The 24,925-nt window shown below is 45.1% G+C and overlaps 1 protein-coding gene across 1 annotated transcript in view; it reads left to right on the forward strand.

Moving 5' to 3' along the window:
* The first annotated feature begins 201 nt into the window (after positions 1-201).
* LOC140913015 (uncharacterized) overlaps positions 202-24,925 on the forward strand; it is a 34,208-nt gene continuing 9,484 nt past the window's right edge. The window contains exons 1-9 of the mRNA XM_073348590.1: positions 202-370; positions 978-1,059; positions 1,405-2,340; positions 3,974-4,196; positions 13,812-13,862; positions 17,587-18,247; positions 19,451-19,511; positions 21,988-22,179; positions 23,755-23,837. Of these exons, the coding sequence (XP_073204691.1) occupies positions 1,516-2,340; positions 3,974-4,196; positions 13,812-13,862; positions 17,587-18,247; positions 19,451-19,511; positions 21,988-22,179; positions 23,755-23,837 (2,096 nt within the window). The 5' untranslated portion in view covers positions 202-370; positions 978-1,059; positions 1,405-1,515. The remainder of the gene's footprint in view (positions 371-977; positions 1,060-1,404; positions 2,341-3,973; positions 4,197-13,811; positions 13,863-17,586; positions 18,248-19,450; positions 19,512-21,987; positions 22,180-23,754; positions 23,838-24,925) is intronic.

Consider the following 24,925-nt stretch of genomic DNA (forward strand, 5'->3'; position numbering starts at 1 on the left):
CTTCCTCACAAGAGGCTGCAGCTGTTGCCCTGGGGGAGTGCTGGACATTCAATACTCCCACATGATCCAATCCCAATTAGGGGCTGGCCGTCAAGGCAGGGGAGGGATTCGGCCGGACTGACAGCAAGCCCAGCCAGTCCTGGTTTTGCAGAGGTGGGATTAACCCTTCTCCAGCATCCTTGTCACTTCCTAGGTAGGACCAGCCCCTCAGCATCGTCTAGGGCTCCCCTGCTCAGGGACACCCCCTCCCAGTGTCCCAGCTCCCCAACACCTGCGGGCTCCGGGGCGGGGATTCAGCAGTTGCTGGATACATAGAGAGAACAGAGCAGACGGAGGCGCTGGATCGGAAGAACAGGAACCCCAGCCCCAGGTACGTCCCCACTGCAGGAGCCACAAGGGAGAAGGGCTGCCGCCCCCTGCCTCCTGCCCTGGTCAATGGGGAGTCCTCCATCACCCCGATGCTCAGGGGGACATGCCCATTCAGGACATGTCCCCCCGGTGGGGGCTTTTCTCTTTGCAGCTCCCTCTGGGACCTGAGGAACAAGAGCCCCCACCGCAAGAGATGGGGGGGAGGGAGGGTCAAGGAGGGACCTGTCTGTGCTGAGGGGGACAGTGAGCTGGGGGTACAAGTCGTGGGTCTTGCCCTCACTACATTTATTGCAGGGGGCTCTAGTATTTAGGTCACCAAACACTTTTCTGTACAAAAAATTCTTGCAACTTTTTCTTTGAGACGCTCCCATTCCTCTGCTCTTTGCAGCAGGCTGGAGAAGTGCCTCTTCTTTGTCCCATGAAATTCTGTTCAGATTTGGCTGAGTTTTAGGGTTACCAGATAACAACTGTGAAAAAAACGGGACGGGGGTGGGGGGTAATAGGCACCTGTACAAGAAAAGCTCCCCAAAAACAAGACACCTGGTCACCCTACTGAGTTATAAACTGCTAAAAATTGCCATTTCCCTCCTCTTGATTTTGTTCCTCAGGAAAACGTCAGCAGCTTGCCAAAATAATAGCTGAACACCGAAATGTTGTAAGGCTGGCCTCTCAATGACCCAATAGCAGCAGGTACGGTACTGGGAATGTCTGTATTAAAATAAAAAATATTTGGAAATTACGTACAAAAATCTCTGTTAAAAGAACATTGTTTAGGTAGCAAAGTCAAGCAGCACCCATAAGTTAGGAAATGGTAGATTCACGGTTGCCTGCTTTATTCATCTGCATTAATTTAATTAGATAGTTTCATCCTATTTTTTTCCACAGGACACACTCAGGGCACCAGAGGGATGCACAAGTGGGCAGAGTTAATGCTGAATGGGCAAATCTTGGAATGTCCTAACATTCCAGTGGTTGGCTTTTCAACCTAAGTACCATACTTTTAATGTAGTGTTTCATATGGATCTTTTGCTGCAGGCTGCGAAGGAGGAGGCTGGATGCTCCCGACAGGTTCCACTCATGTTTATTGAGATTGGCGTCTGAGAGTCCAGGCCCTAGCTCGAAGTGCAGCCGCCCCGGAGACAGACCATGGCCACAGACCTGGGTACAAGTGCAGATTTGGGTCTCCAATTACAGGTGCCTTTAGAGCAGGGGGTGCAGCCCCCAGTAAAAAGGGAGGAACAAGACACACCAGGCCCCGAGCCAGGGCAAGGAGTGGAGCAAGGAGAGAACCTTCCCTTTGTTGTCTGCTCTGGGACCATCGGGGAATTATTGAGATGGGCGGCTCCACAACAGTCCAGGCCTCAGAGGCAGGACGAGCCGCCCCAGCGCTGGGAAGTCCAGTGGCAGGAGGTGCTGCAGGCCCTATGGACCCCTCCTGAAGTTGTGCCGGCCCCAGTGACACTACAGCTACCTGAGCTGGCACCAGGGGACGATATCGAGGCCTATCTGGCCAACTTTGAGCATGTGGCTAATGCCTGTCAGTGGCCGAGAGGAGAGTGGGTAACGCGACTCGTGCCAGCACTCAGCGGAAAAGCCCGACAGGCCTACAGCAGCCTGGAGGCTAGAGACAGCAGAGACTATGGGAAGGTGAAAGCTGCCATCCTGCAAGGGGAGGACACCCGCCTGGAGACACGGCGCCGGTGCTTCAGGCAATTCCGCTACCAAGAGGCCGAGGGGCCCCGGGAGGCTTACAGTCGCCTCCAGGAACTCTGCCATCGCTGGCTGGAGCCGCAGAGCCACACCAAGGAGCAGATCCTGGAGCTGCTGATCCTGGAGCAGTTCCTGACCATCCTGCCAGAGGAAATGCAGAACTGGGTCTGGGAACGTGGCCCAGAGAACTGCGCCCAAGCGGTGGCCCTGGCAGAGGGGTTCCAACTGAGGCAGCCAGAGGCTGGATTATGGGAGCAGCAGGTAAGAATATTTTAATTTGATAATCCCAGTGGAGACTGGTGGGGAGGGAAAGAAGAGGCCAAATATATAGACAGGCTCCAGATGGGACTGGATGCTCACAGACCAGACTGCTGTGCTGTAAACTCAGCATCCAGTCCCTCTCCCTAGAGCAAGCAGAGAGCAAAGGCTGTTCCTATTAGGCGGGGAGTGATGGCTGGATGTAGGAGCTGGTACTAAAGGGCTGCAAGATTCTCTTTGGTTCATGATCAGAGCTAGAGGAAGAAAGGGATCCAGCATACCTTTGAAAGGAGAAGAATAAGAAGGGATATCATAGAGGCATTGAACTGGGATCTTTTATTCACCCTGTCTCCTATTACATGAATAAGGGGATGGCAAGCCACTAGGCATAAAGCAAACTGTAAAATTTCAAGTCCGTTTCCACACAACACAATATGCTATTTGAAGCCTAGAATGGAGCAGGGTACAACAAATGGATTGGATATATTTATGGATAGAAGGACTTTCCAGGATTATACTACAGGTTGTACCTCTTTAATCTGGATTTCCCTTGTCCAGCAACATCTGTGGTCCAGCATCCTCTACGACCCCGTGGGTGCTCCGGGGCTGGAGCAATCACAGGGAAAAGCCAACATCCCCAGGCTTAGAAACTCCTCCCCCGCCCTCCCAGAGCTTCTGGAGCACTGCAAACAGCTGATTTGCCGCTTTCAAGCTCGGGGAGGGAGGGAGAGGAGAGGGGAAAGGGTGGTGCTCAGGGGATGAAGCAAAGCAGCTGTGAAGCCCTGTGTCCAGGGGCCAGGAGTGCTCCTGGGCTCCATTGCCGGCTGCGGGGCTCCACTCTGGGCCCCTGGCTGCAGGGCTCTGCAGCTGCCCCACTTCTTCCCCGGAGTGCCACCCTGTCTCTGCTCCGTCAGTGCCAGCCCCTCTGCTGCCGCCGGAGCACAGACCCACGGCTGGCAGCAGCAGAGGGGCCGGCATTGACCTGACCCCCCCAGCCCAGCAAGTTCCCTGGTTCGGGACCAGTCAGGTCCCGAGGGTGCCGGGCCAGCAAGGTACAACCTGTAGTATATATCCAACTTCACCTACCTCAGCTGACCTCTAGAGATTGGGGATCAGGAGCGATCTTTCCTGGGGAGAAGATTTCCCCATAATGATGGGGTCCTTACACCTCTTTCTCAAGCGTCTGGTGCTGGCCACTGTCAGAGATGAGATACTGGGCTAGATGGACCACTGGTCTGATCCAGTCTGGCAGTTCCTGGGTTCCTAATTTCACAAGCCTCTGACAATCTGTTTGTCTGACCTGGCAGAACCTGGTTGTGTGGGCATCACTTCATTTAGCTTATTACTATTCTTATTATTAATTGGCTTTTTGACATGGTGCCTCAGGCCCTGCACAGAGTGTGTTCAAGGGGCATTCTCTTCCTTATGCTCCTGTGTTACTGTAAGGGTCTCTGTTTTGTTACTTGCCCTCCACAGTGCCCCCTGCTGAGCCTGGAAATCTAGCTTGGGTCTGTGGTCCCTTCCACCATCTCTGTGTTTCTTGAGGATGTTCCCCGAAGGCTCCCCTCTCAGACTCCACTCTCCCCTGTGGGTTCCAGGGACCAGCTACACTGTGATGTCTTTGGCTCATCCTCAGGTCACGGTGCGTGTGAAGGTTGAGGAAGTGACTTCGGAGAAGATTGCTTCCCCTGAGGCATTATGGGATGCTCCCGGCTCGCAGCTAGAGCAGCTGCAGCCCCATCACGAATGTGTATCCCAGGAGGAGGTGGGACGAGCTGATACCCCAGGACACCAGTATGAACCACTCTGTGTCCCCAAAGAGGAGCCCCCGATCCTCCAGGAAATAAATAATAAGCCAGGTATGGGGAAGGTGCGGGGCTGAGGGGGCAGCAGAGAGGTGAGCACCCAGGGCTGAACATTTGCGGGAACTAGGGAGTACTGGCTTGCTTGGGGGTGGGGAGCGATGGAATATGAAAACCCCCGTCCACTTCCAGTGTTGGAGAGAAATACAGGCGATATTCAGAATACAAACTGAAATTTTATAGAAAAAAAATTTCAAAACAGATTTTTATCCCCTTTTTCTGTCCAAACTTTTTAATGAAAAAAATATAAACAAAATATTTCTAACTGAAAAATTTCACTGTGCTTTTTTTTCTTAAAAAAATGAAGGGGGAAGTGAAAAGTTTTGAATGAAACTGTTAATTTTCTTTCAACATTTTTCACATACACCCCTCCCCAAATCTTTGACCAGCAGCATTTCATATGTTGTTAGATGCCAGTTGGGGCAAAGATATCTGGAAGTTTTTAAGAACAAGTTAAAGACCAGTCAGGAATCATTTAGGATACTTAATCCTGTCTCTGTGCATGGGGATGAACTAGATGGCCTCTTGAGGTCCCTTTCAGCCCTATATTTCTATGATTCTATATGGGGAGTTTTCTCTGACAACTGTGTGGGAACTGGATTATATTCCTGCCTCTGCCATGCAGTTCTATATGATGTTGGGCAAGCCACTTAAATCGAACTTTTCACAGGCTTCCCTAACATGGGTCAACTGATTCAAGTCCCTCTCACCTTGGGATTACATTGCAGTGTAGACACACTCTGTGTGTTCCTCATTTTCCAGGTGCCCAACTGAGAGCCTGGAGTCTGATTTGCAGAAGTGCTGTGCACCACAAATGTGAATGAGGTCAAAGGAAGCTCTGCTTTGAACAGATATGGTGCTATGTAATACTAAGTACTCTGAAAAATCAGGTTTTCAGCACCTCTGATTGGGCATGCAAAATTAGAAGACATTTTTGACAATTTTGGCTTTCGTCTCTGTGTTTCAGTTCCCTGTGTATAAATGGCATAATAACGCCATATCCCACAGGGTTGTTGTGAAGATAAATTCATTGACGTTGGTAAAGAACTAAGATACTACGATGACAGCAGCATTGAAAAGCCCATGAGGAATCATTAATTCTGTATTCAGTGCATGGTTTGAATGGTGTGCAGTGAATAACGCATGGGACCACACGATCAATGTGGAGGATAAAAAGGGTTGTTGAATAGCTACCATTCAATGAACACTGTCCATCCTGTGCTCTGAATGAGGAAAAAACAGTTTGTGATCATGTAATTAAAGACTATAATAATGCATATGCACAAGGAAGCTGAAATAAGGTTGCATGGGCAAGATTAATTCTGGCATTCCCAACCTTTGAGTGTTCATCTTTGCAACCGTAACACTGTGTTTTACATAACGGTTTTGAATGTAATATGGAAGTCCCTGGAAAGTCACATACACATTAATCAAGCTCAGTGCTCCAGTCTTCTGCATCTTATTTGCTCCTGCTTATCTCCCCCTCTCATGGCTGCTCCTTCATTTTCTCCCTTTCCCAAGCCCCAGGCTCATATCCCCCACCATTCATCTCTGCCCCCTCTCCCCTGTTTCTCACTCCTCTGGAGATTTGTGAGAATAATTGTGATTTTTAAGAAATCCTGGAACACCAAGCTTTTTTCCAGTCCTCTGGAACTCCCCAGTGTCAAACCAATATTTAAAAATGTAAACCTGAGTATCTCTAGGTCACTTAGCCTGATATCAATACTGGGGAAGATCACAGAGCAGCTGCTATGGGTTGCAATCAATAAAGAACTAATGCCTGTGAGTCAGTTTGGTTTTGTGGAAAATAGATCTTGTCAAATAAACCTGATGTCACTTTTTGATGAGATCACAAGTTTGGTTGACAAAGGTAACTCTCTTGACATGATGTACTGAGACTTCTGTAAGGCATTTGACTTAGTACCACACAGCATTCTGATTAAACAATTAGCACCATACAAAACCAGGGCACCCATATTAAATGGAGTGAAAACTGGCTAGTTGTTAGATCTCAGAAAGTAATTGTAAGTTAGGATTCCTCATGTGCATGTGGGTGTTTATTTTTTTGGTGGGGTCCTGCAGAGCTCTGTTCTTGGCCTAATGATATTCAGTATTTTTATCAGTGATCTGGAAAGAAATACAAAATCATTGGTAGTAAAATTTGCAGATGACACAAAAATTAGGTGGAGTGGCAAATAACAATGGGGACAAGCCATTTATACATAGCAATCTGGATTGTTTTATTTGAACACCATGCATGTGTATACAGCTAAATACATGATCACGCATCTAGGAATGAAAAATGTAGGTTACATTCCCTGGATGGGGATAGTATCGTGGAATGCAGCGATACTGAAAAGGACTTAGGGGTCATGATAGGTAAACAAATGAACATGAGCTCCCAGTGCAATAGTGTAGCTGGGAGGCTGAATGCAGCCTTCATATGTATAAGCAGGAGAATATGAAGTAGGACCGAGAAAGGGATGTTGCTTCTGTGTATGGCATTAGTGAGACCATTGCTGGATACTGTGTGTCAGTTTTGGTGTCCACACTTCACACAGGACTTTGACAAACTGGAAAGGATTCAGAAAAGAACTACAAGAACAAGTGTAAGAAAAGGAATACAAGATTGTAAGAATTATTTGAGGTCTGGAAAATGTCTTACAGTGGGAGGTTCAAGAAGCTTGATCTGTTTTTTTTTTTATTACACTGTTGATAAATTGTATAGTCAATTGCTTGACTATACTTTGGCTTGTTATTGTGTTATGAAATATACTCCCGAGACCAAATATTACATGTCAGGCAGGTTTATCAATATGGTACAGGAAAAAGGTACTATATGATACCAGTTTCTGAGGATCAGTCCCATGCAGCGAAGTTATATTAATCTCACACAGGTGTCCTCCCAGAGTTACACCCCTAAAGCCATTCTTTTGTACCCTACTTTTTTACCAGTAAAAGGCATCACATACGTCATTTGAAACTGGATTTAATTAATCAGCTTTCTACCTTGTTTGGTTTTGATACCAGATTTACTCCTTTATCTTTTGTTCTGAACCCATGTCTTTCTAGGGTGACCAGACAGCAAATGTGACAAATCAGGACAAGGGGTGGGGGGTAATAGGAGCCTATATAAGAAAAAGACCCAAAAATCGGGACTGTCCCTATAAAATTGGGACATCTGGTCACCCTATGTCTTTCAGGTCACGATGCACCATTATTTTTGTTTTGAGCACATGCATTCCAAGTACTAAGGGACTTGAAAGCACCTCCTAGGTTTGTGTGTAACTCCTTTCCTACCGTCATGAAGATGTAATCATCTGTCTGGATACTGACGGTTTTTCTATCTACTCAAGCCAAGGTTTACTTCAGCTAATTCAAGGTGTTAGGGATACTTAGTATAAGTGTACAAGATTATGGTATAGGTCAGTTTAGGCTATATCATTGTTACAATATTTGTGCTTAATGGTGCTTAATACATTACATGATGCATATTTATACACTAGGCAGCATGTATTAATCAATAACATTAAAAAACCTACGTTAAAAGAACATTAAAATTACAAAGTCCAGCAGCAAAAGTTAGGAAATGCTGAAATTAAGGTTGCCTGTTCAAGGGTGTCAAGGGACTCCACCAATCTAGGGAAGCAGGTAGCTAAGGAGAACTGAGGTAATGACTCAAGGCAACATTTCCCCTCCAAAATAAGGAGAATTTATGGCACTTTAAAAGGGTGGGAAACCCCCAAATCTGAAAGAGCTTTGCTATTCATATCAAATATGAATATTGGATAATTAAACAGAAAATGGCAGTCTGAGGAGATGTCACATAACTGATTGATATGTAGAGGGGCATAGTCTGAGGGGACTTTATATTGATATTTAATTATTGGGGGGATCTGAGGAATCTGATCAATGTTTGGTCATTACTTAGAGAAAAGCACATTGGGATTTTCTATTGATATTCAAGAATTAGACAAAAATGGCAAAACCTGAGAGGGAAATTGAGATTTTCCATAAGTACTGGATAATTAGATGGGGGAGGCAAGGGGTAAAATCCCAGGGGATTTATATTAATAATTTATTAATTTAAATTAATAGTATATTTCTATTAATGCTTTTGGACCTTTGTCACATAGTAAGTCTTATATTTGAAAGTTGACAGGCTAAAAGATATGTCAACTAAGGGCAATTGTTTCCCTCTAAAACCAGAAGTTAAAAAGGGGGATATAGAAATGTGGTAAAATATGAGGAGACTGTACATCCGTTTGATAATTAGAGAAAGTGAGGGTTTGTTCCCAACCAAACATTTGCACAGGCAGCCAGGAGCACAGGGCAAAATGGCTGTGACAGGAGAAGGGTGGGGAGGATGGAGCAGGAAAACGGTTGGGAGGGACAGCAGCATGTAAAGGGGCTGTTTGGCAGTTGGGAGATGAGGCTGGAAGGTTCCATGACAGCTGGGAGAGGGAAGCGGTGGTGGAAGGGCAGTTGTTTGGCAGTTGGGAGATGAGGCTGCAAGGTTCCATGACAGTTGGAAGAGGGAAGCGGTGGTGGAAGGGCAGTTGTTTGGCAGTTGGGAGATGAGGCTGGAAGGTTCCATGACAGTTGGAAGAGGGAAGCGGTGGTGGAAGGGCAGTTGTTTGGCAGTTGGGAGATGAGGATGGCAGGTTCTGTGACAGTTAGGAGAGGGCAGCAATGAGGGAACAGCAGCAACACCAGTCAAGATGTTTTTACACCAATGCAAGGAGCCTGGGTAACAAAATGAAGGAACTAGAACTACTGGTGCAAGAAGAGAAACCAGATATTATAGGGATAACAGAAACATGATGGACTAGTAGTCATGACTGGAGTACAGGGATTGAAGGGTATGGGCTGTTCAGGAAAGACAGAAATGACAACAAACGTGGTGGAGTAGCATTGTATGCTAATTATGAGGTAGACTGTAAAGAAATTAGAAGTGATGGAATGGATAAGAAAGTTAGTTTCGGCCAAAATCACTTTGGGGAAGAAAGCTACTAAAGTTTTCCCTGAGATAGGACTTGGAGTGTGTTACAGACCCCGGGATCTGATTTGGATATAGAGAGAGACCTTTTAATGGTTTTAATTAAATAAATACTACTGGGCATTGTATGATTATGGGAGACTTTAACTTCCAAGAACTAGATTGAAGGACAAGTGCTACTAATAATAGTAGAGCCTGGGTTTTCCTGGATGTGATAACTGACAGATTTCTCCACCAAATAATTGCTGAAGCCGCAAGAGGTGATGCCATTTTTAATTTGGTATTGGTGAGTACTGAGGACCTCAAACAACTAGTTGTAGAGGACAACCTGGGTTTGAGTGATCATGAGCTAATTCAGTTTAAACTAAAAGGAAGGATAAACAAAAATAGAACTGCAACTAGGGTCCTTAATTTCAAAAGGGCAAACCTTAAAAAATTAAGCTAATTAGTTAGGGAAGTGGGCTGGACTGAAGAACTCAAGGATCTGAAGATGGAGAAGGCTTAGAATTACTTTAAGTGAAAGTTACAGAAATTATCTGAAGCCTGCACCCCAAGCAAGGGAAAAAAAATCATAGGGAAAGGTTTCAGACCAACCTGGATGAGCAAGCATCTCAAGAGAAAGCAGAAAGTCTACAAGAAATGGAAGATGGGATTGATCAGCAAGGAGAGCTATCTCTTGGAGATCAGAAAGTGTAGGGATAAAGTGAGAACTGCTGAAAGCCAATCAGAGCTGGACGTTGCAAATGGAATTAAAACCAATAGTAAAAAGGTTCTACAGCCATATAAAGAAACAGAAAATAAGGAAAGAAGATGTGGGAGGGCTGAACACGAAGGATGGGTGGAAATTAAGGATAATCTAGGCATGGCCCAACAACCCAAACAAATGCTTTGCCTCTGGTTTTAATGAGGCTAACGAAGAGCTTGGGGGTAGTGACAGGGTTGCTAATGGAATAAGGATATAGAAGTAAAAATTATCACATCCGAGGTGGAAGTCAGACTCAAACAGCTTAATGGGACAAAATCAAGGAGCCTGGATAATTGCCATCCAAGAATATTAAAGGAACTGGCACATGAAATTGCAAGCCCAATAGCAAGGATTTGTAATGAACCTGTAAACTTGGGGGTGGTACCCTATTACTGGAGAATTGCAAAAATAGTATTTATTTTTAAGAAAGGAAAAAAACGGTGATCCGGGAAACTACAGGCCTGTTAGTTTGACCTCAGTTGTATGCAAGGTCTTGGAACAAATTTTGAAAGAGAAAGTAGTTAAGCAGATAGAGCTTAAAGGTAGTTGGGATAAAATACACCATGGTTTTACAAAGGGTAGATCATGCCAGACTGACCTGATCTCTTTGGGAAGATAACTGATTTTTTAGACAAAGGACATGCAATAGATTTAATCTACCTGGATTTCAGTAAGGCGTTGATATAGTTCCACATGGGAAATTATTAGTTAAATTGGAGAAGATGGGGATTACTATGAGAACTGAAAGGTGGATAAGGAACTGGTTAAAGGGGAGACTACAATGGGTCATTCTGAAAGGTGAACTGTGAGGCTGGAGGGAGGTTACTAATGGAGTTCCTATGGGATTGGTCTTGGGACCAATCTTATTTAACATTTTTATTACTGACCTTGGCACAAAAATTGGGAGTGAGCTAATAAAATTTGCAGATGACTCAAAATTGAGAGGTATTACCAATAAGAAGAAGAACTAGAATATAATACAAGAAGATCTGGATGATCTTGAAAATGGGAGTAAAAGAAATGGGATGGAATTTAATAGTGCAAAGTCATGGATTTAGGGACTAACAACAAGAAATTTTACTAAACTGGGAACGTATCAGCTGGAAGTGACAGAAGAGGAGAAAGACCTAGTTGTGTGGGTTGATCACATGATGACTATGAGCCACCAATGTGATGTGGCCATGAAAAAGCTAATGCAGTGTGAGGATGCATCAGGCTAGGTATTTGCAGTAGAGACAGGGAAGTACCATCATACAAGGCACTAGTGAGACATTATCTGGAATACTGTGTGCAGTTCTGGTCTCTCGTGTTTAAGAAAGATGAATTCAGACTGGAACAGGTGCAGAGAATGGATACTAGGATGATCCGAGGAATGGAAAATCTATCTTATGAGAGGAGACTCAAAGAGTTTAACCTAACCAAAAGAAGGCTGAGGGGAGATATGATTGCTCTCTATAAATACATCAGAGGGATAAATAGCAGGGGGAGAGAGAGAAGTTACAGTAGAACCTCAGGGTTAGAAACACCTCGGGAACAGAAGTTGTTTGTAACTCTGAAATGTTCATATCTCTGAAATGTTCGTAAACCTGAACAAAACATTATGGTTGTTTTTTCAAAAGTCTACAACTGAACATTGACTTATTGCAGCTTTGAAACTTTATTATGCAGAAGAAAAATGCTGCCTTAACCATCTTAATTTAAATGAAAGAAGCACAGAAAGAGTTTACTTACTTGTCAAATCTTTCTTTTAAACTTTATTTTTTTAGTAGTTTACATTTAACACAGTTCTGTACTGTACAGTATTGGCTTCTTTTTTGGGTCTCTACTGCTTGATTGCCTACTTCCAGTTCCAAATGAGCTGAGTGGTTGACTGGTCAGTTCATAACTCTGGTGTTCATAACTCTGAGGTTCTAGTGTATTTAAGTTAAGTGCCACAAAAATACAATGTGGACACAAGAACAAATGGATATAAACTGGCCATCGACAAGTTTTGGCTTGAAGTTAAGTGAAGCTTTCTAACCATCAGAGGGAGCCTTCCAGAGGGAGCAGTGGGGGCAAAAAATCTAACTGGCTTCAATACTGAGCTTGATAATTTGGAGGAGGAATTGGTATGATGAGACTGCCTACAATGGCATGTAGGCAATCTGCAACTGCTAGCAGCAAATATCCCCAATGGCAGTGATGGGACACTAGATTGGAAGGGCTCTAAGTTACTACGGAGAATTCTTTCCCTGGTGTCTGGTTGGTGGATCTTACCCACATGCTCAGGGTCTAACTGATCATCATATTTGGGGTTGGGAAGGAATTTTCCTCTGGATCAGATTAGCAGAGACTCTGGGGTTTTGTTTTTGTTTTTTGACTTCCTCTGCAGCATGGGTCACAGGTCACTTGCAGGTTTAAACTAGTGTAAATGGTGAATTCTCTGTAACTTGAAGTCTTTAAACCCTGATTTGAGGCCTTCAGTAACACAGCCAGAGATTAAGGTTCTATTACAGGAGAAACCGGGGGAGGTTCTGTGGCCTACAACGTACAGGAAGTCAGACTAGAGGGAGTTTTCTATCAATATTCAAAATTAGAGAGAAATGGAAAAATCTGAGGGGAAAATTAAGATTTTCCAACAATCATTGATACTTAGAGGAAAAGGGGATGAAATCACTCTCCACCTGATCTCCCATGTCCCCATGGAGATTTCAGTCAATAGCTAGACAGTCCCTACCCCATCCCCTGCCACCGTGGCTTGGCCCTGTCATTGATATAGGCAATAAGGAGTCCTGTGCTTTGAGAGAGGTGTATTTCGGGGGTGGGGGGAGTGCATTGTACAATCATAGAAATGTAGGGCTAGAAGGGACCTTAAAAGTTCCGGAGAATTCTCTGGCAGTTGGGAGGGGATATCAGAGGGGGATGGGTGAGTGAATGGCAGGGGGAGGTGGGGAGCTAGGTTGGGTCGTTGGGGTCTGAGGAGCAGCTAGGATGGATTAAATTGGGGCTGGGCAGACTCATCAGGGCTTCTTTATACTTGAAAGTTAATTGGGATTAAGACAGGGAGTGACTTGAAAATCTATTCCAGAATAACTCTTTCTGTGGACACTGTTACGCCAGAGAAGAGTGCCTCCTTGTTCCTGTTTAGCTTAAGCCATTTTCAAAGGTGGATTGGACTATAGCGGGTCAAGGTACTCTTTTTCTGGAATAAGAGTATTCCACAGAAAATATTCTGGAATAACTCCTTGGGTAGCCAATCCCTTCTCATGGACACCTGCTTTCCCTTTCTCTTCTTGTGACCCTCCCTCGAAGATAAGAGAAAAAGTTGATCCTTAGGGAGTTTAAGCCCCTCTGCCCCCACTTTGGGATAATTAAACCAGAGCAACAGTTTCCCTCACGAACAGAGGGGATTTCATCTCCTTCAGTAATTAGAGAGGGAAAATGTGAATTTTGAGATTTTTCTATCAATATTTAATAATTAGACAATGAGAGGAATTTGAGGGGATTTTAGGATCAATATTTCATTATGAGGAAAAAACATTAACGTCTGCGGGATTTATATCACTATTCAAAAATTAGAGAGGAAAAGTTAAAACCCAAGTGAGCAGCAGTTGCTCAAACCAAACTCCCAGATTACAAGGGAGGCATCCACAGCATCTGATGTAAGAAACTAAGCCCCCAACATGCTGACTAGAGATTCACATGCACAGAGATTCAATATAGGAATCACAGGGTGAAATTCTCTGGCTTGGGTTATGCAGGAGGACAGACCAGATAATCGTAACAGTCACTCCAAGACTTAAAATCAATTAACCTATAATTTGTCCTCATGCATACGCATGATGATACGCTCTTTAATTACATTGTTGCATACTGTTTTTTTCCACAGGCCCCCTGCCTCATTCAGAGCACATAATGGATGGTGAACACAGGATGATGGGTAGGTTAATATTTCTTTTTATCCTTCACCTTCAGAGTGGGGCTTCAGACATTATTCACTGCACACCATCCAAACCCTGCATTGAATACAGAATTATTAATTTCCTCATGGACTTTTTTATGCTGCTTTCATCATATATCTTAGTTTTTTACAAACATTAATGCATTTCTCTTCATAAACCCCTGTGAGGTGAAATAGTATTATCCCCACTTTAGATCTATGGAATGAAGGTCAAAGTTATCAAAAAGTCTCTACCAAATTCGGGTTTCAAATTTGAGATTGCCAGGCCCAGATTACTTAGCATTTTTATAGCACTGGATATTATCAAAGCACAGCTATTGATCTAAGTTACAGCGGAGTGCTCAGCACATCTGCAGCTCTGACCCCTGGTGACTCAGGCTGGGGACCCAGAAAATGAGAAACACACAATGGCCACCTGTGAAAATTTGGTTTAGTGACTTGCCTAGCATCACATAGGAACTCTATGGCAGAGGCAAGAACAGAATCTATTTCTCTAGGGCGGCATTTAACTGCCTCAACCAAGAGACCTCTTCCTTCAATCCCTTGCCTCATTCTCTGTACACCTTCCGACTTCAGCGACAAATGAGCCAACTGTCGTACAGCCGCCTTTGTTACAAAACCCTGACTCATCCCCATGACACAGACCATCCTATGCACTAAAGGAGACAGGGGTCCTGTGGAAAAAAGTGTATGTGATCATGTAATTAAAGACTGTATTATAATTAAGCTTGGCAGAATTTGATTTTCATTTTTTTTATAATGTAGACAGATAATATCAGTTTGTTTTTAAGCATTTTTTGTTTTTAATGATTTAAATTTTCAAAGTTACAGGAAATTATGAGGGAATCAGACAACTTGGGCAGGAGGCAATAATTATTAAATGACAATAGACACAAAGATTCAAAAAGTTAAAGCTTATAACAGTTAAAATACAAATTATCCACATGTCAAAATATACAAAGTAGGGCTGTTGATTGATCGCAGTTGACTCACGCAATTAACTCAAAAAATTAATCATGATTAAATGCAGTTTTAATCACACTGTTAAACAATAGAATACCAATTGAAATGTATTAAATATTTTGGATGTTTTTCTATATTTTCAAATATATTGATTTCAGTTACTACAAAGTGTACAGTGCTCACTTTACATTATTTTTATTACAGAGATTTTCACTGTAAAAATGATAAACAAAAAAATTAGTATTTTTCAGTTCACCTCATACAAGTACCATAGCGCAATCTCTTTATCGTGAAAGCGCAACTTACAGATGTAGAATTTTTTTTGTTATATAACTGCAGTCAAAAACAAAACAATGTAAAACTTTAGAGCCTGAACGTTCATTCAGTCCTGCTTCTTGTTCAGCAAATCATTTAGACAAGTTTGTTTATATTTACGGGAAATAATGCTGCCCGCTTCTTATTTACAGTGTCACCTGAAAGTGAGAACAGACATTCACATGGCACTATTGTAGCCAGGGTTGCAAGATATTTATGTGCCATTTTCGCTAAAGATTCATATGTCCCTTCATGTTTCAACCACCATTCCAGAGGACATGCATCCATGCTGATGATGGGTTCTTCCTGATAACGATCCAAAGCAGTGCAGACCAACACATGTTCATTTTCATCATCTGAGTCAGATGCCACCAGCAGAAGGTTGATTTTCTTTTTTGGTGGTTTGGGTTCTGTAGTTTCCGCATCGGAGTGTTGCTCTTTTAAGACTTCTGAAAGCATGCTCCAAACCCCGTCCCTCTCATATTTTAGAAGGCTCTTCAGATTCTTAAACCTTGGGTCAAGTGCTGTAGCTATCTTTAGAAATCTCACATTGGTACCTTCTTTGCGTTTCGTCAAATCTGCAGTCAAAGTGTTCTTAAAACAAACAACATGCTGAGTCATCATTTGAGACTGCTATAACATGAAATATATGGCAGAATGCAGGTAAAACACAGAGCAGAAGACATACAATTTTCCACAAGGAGTTCAGTCAGAAATCTAATTAATGCATTATTTTTTTAACGAGCGTCACCAACATGGAAGCATGTCCTGTGGAATGGTGGCCAAAGCATGAAGGGACATATGAATGTTTACCATATCTGACACGTAAATATCTTGCAATGTCTGGGATATAGTTATATGGGAGATTCACATGCTCTGAGTGTCAGGAATGGGTAATACCTCCTTGCTTCTTCAGATACATTAGGATGGCACTGTCCTATTATAATGATAACACTTCTGGGTTTTGACCTGTAGGTGAAGGTATTCACATAGTGGCCTTAAAATCTACAAATAAATTCCTTTTTAATTCTCAGAGCAAACCCTTAAACTCATAGAATCATAGAAATGTAGGGATGGAAGGGACCTTGAGAATCATCAAGTCCAGTCCCTTGTGCTGAGGCAGAACCAAATAAACCTAGACTATCCCTGACAGGTGTTTGTCCGACTTGTTCTTTTAAACCTCCAATGACGGGGATTCCACAACCTCCCTCAGAAACTTATTCCAGAATGTAACTACCTTCATAGTTAGAAAGTTTCCGAATAGCTAACCTAAATCTTCCTTCATGCAGATTAAGCCCATTACTTGTTCTCCATGTCCACTGAATTGATCACAGTTCTCTTTATAACAGCCCTTATCATATTTGAAGACTGTTATCAGGTTCCCCTTTGCTTTTTCAAAACTAAACATGACCAGTTTTTTAACCTTTCCTCATAGGTCAGGTTTTCTAACTCCTTTATCGTGTTTGTTGCTCTTCTTTGGACTCTTTTCATTTTGTCCACATCATTCCTAAAATGTGGAGCCCAGAATTGGGCACAGGATCCAGCTGAGGCCTCCCCAGTGCTGAGTAGAGCAGGACAATTACCTTCTGTGTCTTACATATAACACTCCTGTTAATGCACCCCAGAATGATACTAGTGGTTTTTTTGCCACTGCATCGCATTGTTGACTTATATTCAATTTGTGATCCCCTATAACCCCAGATCCATTTCAGCAGTGCTCCTACCTAGCTAGTTATTCTCCATTTCGTAGTTGTGTGTAGATCTTTCTTTCCTTAGTGAAGTACTTTGTACTTATCTTTATTGAATTTCATCTTGTTGAATTCAGACCAATTCTCCAATTTGTTACGGTCATTTTGAATTCTAAGCCTGTTCACCAAAGTGCTTACAACCCCTCCCAGCTTGGTGTCATCTGCAGATTTTATGAGCATACTCTCTCCTCTATTATCCAAGTCATTTATGAAAATACTGACTAATGATGGACCCTGAAGGAGTCAGTCACTCAACCCCCACTGAGTTTTGGAATAGCTAAATTGCTCCCTTCTCTTTGAAAAGGGTTCAGTATGTGTGCGGTGGGGAGGAGGGAGTGAGTTTGGCTCTAGATTTCAGATCTGTAACAGTTGCAGTCTCCTTTACAAATATCACAAACCCCAAAATGCTTAAAAAACATGATTTTTAAAAAATACTAGTACATTCTGGGTTCTGTTTATTCACCTTCTGGATTTTGAGCCATTAGGGGTTAAAATTTTCCAGGTTTGCTCCTCAAACAGTAGGGCTAGGAATTGACTCACTTAAAAAAAATGATGATTTTCCAGTAATCACATGACTCCAGGAACTGGGCGCTTTGAGAGCAAATATCATGAAAGCTGGCAACACATCTTCCCCCCGCCCCCCACTTACCTCTGGATTCTCTCTCCTCTCATTCCAGCAGGTGATGTGGTGCTGAGCGCAAGTCCCCAGCAGGAGGAGACAGAGATGGCAGGACCACGCAGGGTGTCCCTGGGAAGATACAAAGGGAAGGCATCACGGACTCAGCGCAGGGTGGGGAGGCAACATGGGAGCCCCACTGGGAAAAGGCAGGTGGAACCAGCCCCACCCCTACCAGATTTGGGGAAGCCCGAACCCCAGCCCAGGCCTTTCAAATGTCCTGAGTGTGGGAAAACCTTTTGCCGCAGCTCTGACCTGCTGAGACACAAGCGGATCCACCGGGGGGACCGGCCCCACCACTGCACTGAGTGTGGGAAAAGCTTTGTCCGGAACTCCCACCTCCTGATCCACCAGGTGATTCACCGTGGTGAACGCCCCTTCACGTGCAGTGAGTGCGGAAAGAGCTTTAGCCAGAGCTCCACCCTAACAAGACACCAGCAGATCCACACTGGCGAGAAACCCCACCGCTGCCACCAGTGTGGCAAGAGCTTTGGGCGCAACTCCAATCTGACAAGGCACCAGAGGCTCCATGCGGCCGAGAGGGTCTACCGGTGTGCGGGATGCGGGGAGGCCTTCCGCAGCAGGGGGCTACTCATTTCTCACCAGCGGTGCAGCAAGAAGGAGAGGCCAGAGGCTTGCAGAAAGCGCACAGCGCCAGCTTAGTTGGGGACAAGAGGCAGAGTCTGCTGTAACAAGGGGTTGTGATGCAGCTGGGGGTTCCCAGTACATGTGAGATGGGAATGGCCCCAGTGCCACAACTTAACAACAGTACTGCAATGCAGAGATGATGGGACTACTGCATTGTTCTCCTGGATAGAGAAGAAACAGGTTACCTATCTCCAAAAACACTACTCTGTCTGTCGCACCTTAGCATTGTTCTTCTATCGAACCCCAGACATGTTTTATCTAATCATATGTTCTCCCTCTCTCTCTCTCCCCATTGATCACTCCCTATACACACCATCCCTTTGTCTGTCCATCCATCCATTCCATAACAACATAACAAGTCCCTCCATCTATTCATCCACCCATCCCCATAAACACTACACTGTCTGTCTTTCCTTAGCCCTACTCTTCTACCTGTTCATCCCCGTACTGCCCCTCTATCTTTTTATCACCACATGCACCTATCTAACTGTCTCTCCCCATACATCTCACCCCTCTGCCTGTCCATCCACCCCTTAACACACTCCAGGCATTCACCTGCCCTGAATCTCATTCTGGTCATTCTGCCAGATAGATTAAGCGGACTACGAGCTTGGATACGATCCTGGCTGGTTGAGACTCCAGCCCAGTGCACCAACAGGATTGTTATGGGATTTTCAAAGCTTTTGTTTTCAGGCTTCTACAGCTGAGTAGGTTGCGGGAGGTTGACTGGTGGCAGACTTAATTTATGATTGCTATTATTTATAGTACAGTAGTTTTTGAAAGGTCCCATGGAGACTGGGGCCTTGTCATGTGAGGTCCTGCACAGACACATCTATCTGAGGGACATATGGCACCCATCGCTGTAGTATCTGAGCGCTTTGCGTGGTGACGGAGATCAGGGCCTGGCCATGCTGGGCACAGGCACACGACAACCAGGGGCTGCAAAGCACACAACAAATGATATGTTGGCTCTGTTGCTGCCAAGACGCACCATGACCGAGATTAAGGCTTCATTTTTCCTGGTGCTGCATTGACCCACGGTGACTGAGATGTGGGCCCCCTTGCTGCATAGACAAAAAGTGAGATACAGTCCCTGCTCAAAAGCGCTCACTGTCTGAATAAACAAATAGTTGACCACAGAGGGGACTTGCCCAAGGTTATATAGCAGTTCAGTGGTAGAGCCAAGAACAGAACTCAGGTCTCCTTATCCCGCTCAGTGCCTGGCCTTTCACTTTGGGTGATACTTGTCAGCGGGTTGGTTTGGAAAAAGCTGGTGTGGTGCGTAGAGTCCCAGCTGTCAGAGAGGGACAAGGAAAACAATGTTAATACATTGGGAAAAAAATAAATGTGAATCATTGGGAATACACAAAGATGCCCCTCCTTGGAAATCCCACCTGTCTGATGTTTTGGTCACTGGCCCCAACACACCCGATCTGTCTGCATAACAACTGGGACAATCAGTAACAGCAAGGACATTTACAAACCCCAAGACAGACTCCGAGGATGAAGGCTGAGCTTTCTACAGCTGCATCTTCACCTCGTCTGCAGGGAAAGCAAGGTTAGTACAAACCCTGGAGGTATCCTTCCCCATATGCACTATGCTGGAGCACCTGCTCAATAGGATTCATAAAGTGATGGACTCAAAGCTGCCTTGTTTTCCTTACTCAGCATATCCAGCAGTTACTGAGATTTGTGGTAAACACAAATGTAATAATCTGCAGGCAGCAGTTCCCATCTGTGGGCCTCAGAGCACTTTACAAGGAGTATCATTGTCCCTGTTCTATAGAAGGGGAAACTGAGGCACAGAGAGGGGAGCTGGGAGCTCAGGCATCCTGACTTGCACCCTACCCCTCTGCTCTCACCCACTAGATTCCACTCCCCTCCTTGAGCCACAAATAGAACCCAGGAGTCCTGTTTACCTTAGACAAGGAAAAGAAACCAGCAGATCACTATTAGGACCACACACATCAAAGTAAATAACATTCAGCTGACACTTAGATATTTATTTCAAAGCCTGGATTCAAATTCCACTGGAGATGTTGGGGTCATTACAACTCCACATGTTGGAATTTCTGGGTAGTTTTGTGTCATTGTTCTAAAAAAAATCTAGGAAACTATATCCCCCAGCTATACTGCAAAACTGTATTAAATGGATTTTCTAAAGTTACAAAGTCAAGCATTCAAAAATTAAGAAATATCAGAATTAAAGTTGTCTGTGCAACCTTGACTCTGCCCCAATTGGGGAAAAAGTACATGATGCAATTAATATGTTATTAATAGAATGAATAGTAATGTTGATTAACAACTAGGACTGATAAAAAATCCATTTTAAGGAAAGATGTCAATTTTTTATTTCAAAGTATTTAAAACTGATCTAATTTTAATTTGTATTTTTTGCAATTTATTATGAATTCTTTACAATTTTTTTAAATCAAAAATAGTACTGAAATTTTTTGTTTACCAAATGCCTAGTTTTTGGGAAACAAAATCAGTGTTTTGATAAAAATGTTGAAATAATTTTTAAAATAAAAATTAAAAGGAAAGAGTATTTTTGCACCAAAAGAACATTTTTGACTGTCAACTTTTCACAAAATATTTATATTTCAAAAGGCAGTTTCTCACAAAAATTTTTTTTGCTTGAAAAAATTCAACTATTGCTGTTTGTTGGTTTATTTAACATTGATATTGTGGTAATTCCTAAAGGCCTCAATCACATTGGGCCCCATTACAATTATTATCTATTTGTTGCATTCGCACTAGGTGCTGTACAGACAGGTGTAAGTGGCAGTCCATGTCACAAGAAGTATAAATGCTGGGAGCACCTTGGAGAGATTGCACTTTAATGCACGTGCACAAAGGGGCAGAGTTAAAGTTCAGGTAACCTTAACTCTGGCATTTCCTAATGTTTGTGTATCTGACTTTGCAATCTTAAGAATGTAGTTTTCATGTCTGTCGATCTCGGATACTTTATAGGTATCTTCACCATAGTAACTAAGTAAATCTTTAATGTGTTTATCTTCACAAAACTCTTTTGAGGTAAGGAGATATTCCTATTTTTACAGATGGAGAATTGAGGCACAGAGAAACTGAGGGCAAGTATATAGTAGAAACTTTTGCTGGCATAGTAACACCAGTTAAGGATGCAATTTAAAAAACAACACTTCTGTACAAGCAAAAGCCCTAGTCTAGACACCGTTATATTGGCATAAAAATGCTTTTGTCAATTAAGCTTATTTCATTCATGGAACCAATATAAGCTATGCCAGCAAAAGCACTTATTTGTCAGAAGATTGGGTCTATAGTATGAGGGTCTGCTATTACAGCTATATCAGCAAACAGTTTCTAGCATAGACTTGCTCTAAGTGACTTGCACAAGGTCTCGCAGGGAGTCTATAATACAGTAGAGATTTGAACTTAGGTATCTCTAGGTCCTGGCTAGTGGTTAACCATTGCACATGCATCTAGAAACAAAAAAGAGACAGATCACTACCTTGGTTAATGACCAGACACGAGAATATTTTGGAGTAGACTAACTCTACGCCTGTAGCTCAGAGTAGTGGATTGGAGGCGGGACATAGTGAGTTTATGGCTTTGGCTAGACTACGCTTTAAAGGTGCAAATGATACATAGAATTATGGAGCTCAATCTAATTAACTCTAGGTTTGAATTTGTTTTGGCAGGCGCTAATTAAATTCAGCCAGCCAGCAAGTGCTAACAAACAGCCTGTAAGGCTGTAGAGAAGCCACTGGCGTGATTGAGCCTGGGGACTGTGCAGAAGGCATCGGTTGTTTGTATTGCGGAAGTGCCTAGAGGCTCTAGGCCCCGTGGGGCGAGACAATCCCTGCCCTTAGGCGTTTACACTGTTCACAGACCAGACAGACAAAGGAGTGGGAGAGGAAATGGAGGCACAAAGAGGGGAAGTGACATGTCCAAGGTCACAAAGCAGGTCAGTGGCAGAGCTGGAAATGGGTGTCCCCACCCAGTACCCCAGTTATTGAAAGGGAGGGGACACCGTCTCACGTGGGCGCTGGGAGCTCACTGATCTCCCAGAAATGTCGGGGGGGTAGGCCCACGGCAAGAAGCCTGGGTAATGGGGGCGTTGGAGCAGACACACGCTACGCAGGCAAATCAATCGCTCTGCCTGCTCCTGATGGGGACGGCAGATCTGCCAATGGCATGAGCGGGGAGGAGGCGCCTCTTCCTCCCCCCCCACCCCCACCCCACACAACCTCCTTCCTCCCAGCCCCAGCATTGTCTGTGGATTTTTAACCCCTCGCGGGCTGCGGTGGGCCCCGGCGCTGGGCACAGGGGGGAGATGGAGAAGGTGAGTCCCACGCACTCAGCGCCCAGGTTCAGGGCCCCAGGGAAGGAGGGGAGCGGGGCGCTGGGGCGGGGGAGATGCCACGACCTCAGCGGCTGGATTCAGGGCACCGGGGAGGGGCCCATGTGCAGGGGGAGACACGAGGACTCGGACGCCCCGATTTGAGTGCGGGGGGTGGGGGCATGTGCAGCGGGATCAGGGTGCAGGGCTGTAGCGGGGAAGCTGCGGAGACCCCCGCACCCGGACTCGGTGCACTAAGGGATCGGCCTGGGTGGGGGGCTAGGCTAGGCCAGCCCCGCTCTTCTCGTCTCTCCAGGGTCTTACCCCGGGCCTGTCACCGCGGGCGCCCCGGGCCAGGCTCCGCGGCGGGGTGGGGAACGCCCCGGGCTCGGGTGCGCGGCGGGGAGGCCGCGGGGCAGGCGCAGATGGACAAAGGGGCCCGGGGCTGGCTTGGCCCTGCGGCCTGCTGGAGCCTGTCGCGCTGCCCGGGGCCGGGGCCTGCGGCGGGGACAGGACCCGTCTGTCCCCCCGCCTGCCCCACACCAGGGTGTGTGTGTGTGCGCGAGAGAGATCTGTCCCTGTAAACCTCCGCGTGTGAGAGAGCGTGATTTGCCCTCAGGACCCGTGTGTGTGTGTCTGTCTGTCTGTGCTGTGCCCCCAGGACCTGTGTGTGTGATTTACTCCTGGGACCCTTGTGTGCACTCACCTGTGTGATTTACTCCTGGAACCACAGTGTGTCTGCACGCATGCCTGGGTCGTTTACCCCCAGGATTCCAGTGTGTGTAATTTACCTTGGGACCTGTGTGTGTGTGAGAGAGATTTACCGTGGGACCTGTGTGTGTGTGCACATCCATGCAGATGCTAGTGTGTGTATGTGCAGGTGTGTGAGATTTGCCTCAGCCCCCAGTGTGTGTAACTTATCCCAGAATGCTTGTGTGTGTGATCCTTCAATATTGGAGGAAGGGTCTATGTGTATGTGCATGTGATTGTGATATTTACCCTGGACCCTGTGTGTTCACTTTCCCTATGGGGCAGGGGCCTATGGTGTGTGGGGGCCTTTCCAGCACAGAGGCTCTTGGAGCTGGGAGCAACCCCTTTCTCTCTTTGAGGAGCTGGCTCAGTGGGACATCTCAGCTGGGCTGCCCTGTCCCACCAGGCCAGCGTAAATCCCTCCACACTCCCTTGTCTCTCCTGTCTTAGGTGGAGTCTGTGACGTACCCTGACTTTCTGGTTGATACTGAGAGCAATGGCCCCTTTCCACTGGAGGATCCCAGCGAGGAGAGGTAATGGCCCAAGCCTGTTTGCCCCTTATAGGGCTGAGCACGTGATGGTCTTACTACTTGGCCAGGGTGTCCTTGGGGTTAAGGTCTAGGCCTGGGACTGTGGAGACTCGGGTTCAGTTCCTGCTGCCACATGCTTTGTGGGTGACCTCAAACAAGTCATGGACTCTGCCTGGGCCTGAGTTTCTCCAACAGTAAAGTGAGGAGAATGGTTTTAGCTGGTTGCGCAGGGAGCCCTTATTGGGCCAGCGATTCCCAGTCTGTGCAATGCTAGCAGTGACAGGATCCTGACCTCAGTTATGGTCTCTTGGTGGTATCATGATATCAGTAGTAAATATGAATAATCTGTAAATCCTCTGCATACCTTTTAGAGGCAAGAGCCAATCTTTTTGTTGTTAGATATCTGTTTTACAGTGTAGTCTAAATCTCCACTGAGATTGGGCCCTGTCATGCACAGGCACACAGTGACCACATAGGGGGCCCAGTCTTGCTGGGCGCTGCACAGATGCGCAGTGGCCAAGATCAGGGCCCTGTTACGCCAGGCATGTCACAGGCTGACACAGTGACCGAATGTGAGATCCAGTTGTGCTGGGCGCTGCACAGACATGCAGTGAGAGTCCCTGCCCTGAAGCGCCTACAGTCTAACTAGTCACACCAGGCACACAGTAAAGTACAGGTGACATACAAGCAAAATGCTAGGGCCAGGGGGACTTTAACTGTTCTCAGTGGGAGCTGCTGCGTGCTTAGCGCTCTAGGAAATTTAACCACTGACTTAACTGCCTGGAAAACCCGCTTCCAATTGTGGGTGCTGGACAGGCACCCACAGTATAATAATAATATGGGCATCTTTACGCAATCTGCTTGTGCTCTCCATTATTAGCAAGGAGTGGAGGCGTCTGTCCCTGTATCCTCTAACTGAAAATCTAATTGGAACATGAATCATAAAGAAAATATAAAAATCACTGCTGACAAAATGTGACACAAGTATAGGTGGGAGTGGTAGTTAGTGGTGGGGATACAGAAAGACCCATGTTGCTTGGTAAGCTGGGCTCATGTGAACAATGTGCATTGGAACCCAGCCAAATGCATGG

The sequence above is a fragment of the Lepidochelys kempii genome, chromosome 6 (assembly GCF_965140285.1).
Source record: "Lepidochelys kempii isolate rLepKem1 chromosome 6, rLepKem1.hap1, whole genome shotgun sequence".
NCBI lineage: Eukaryota > Metazoa > Chordata > Testudines > Cheloniidae > Lepidochelys > Lepidochelys kempii.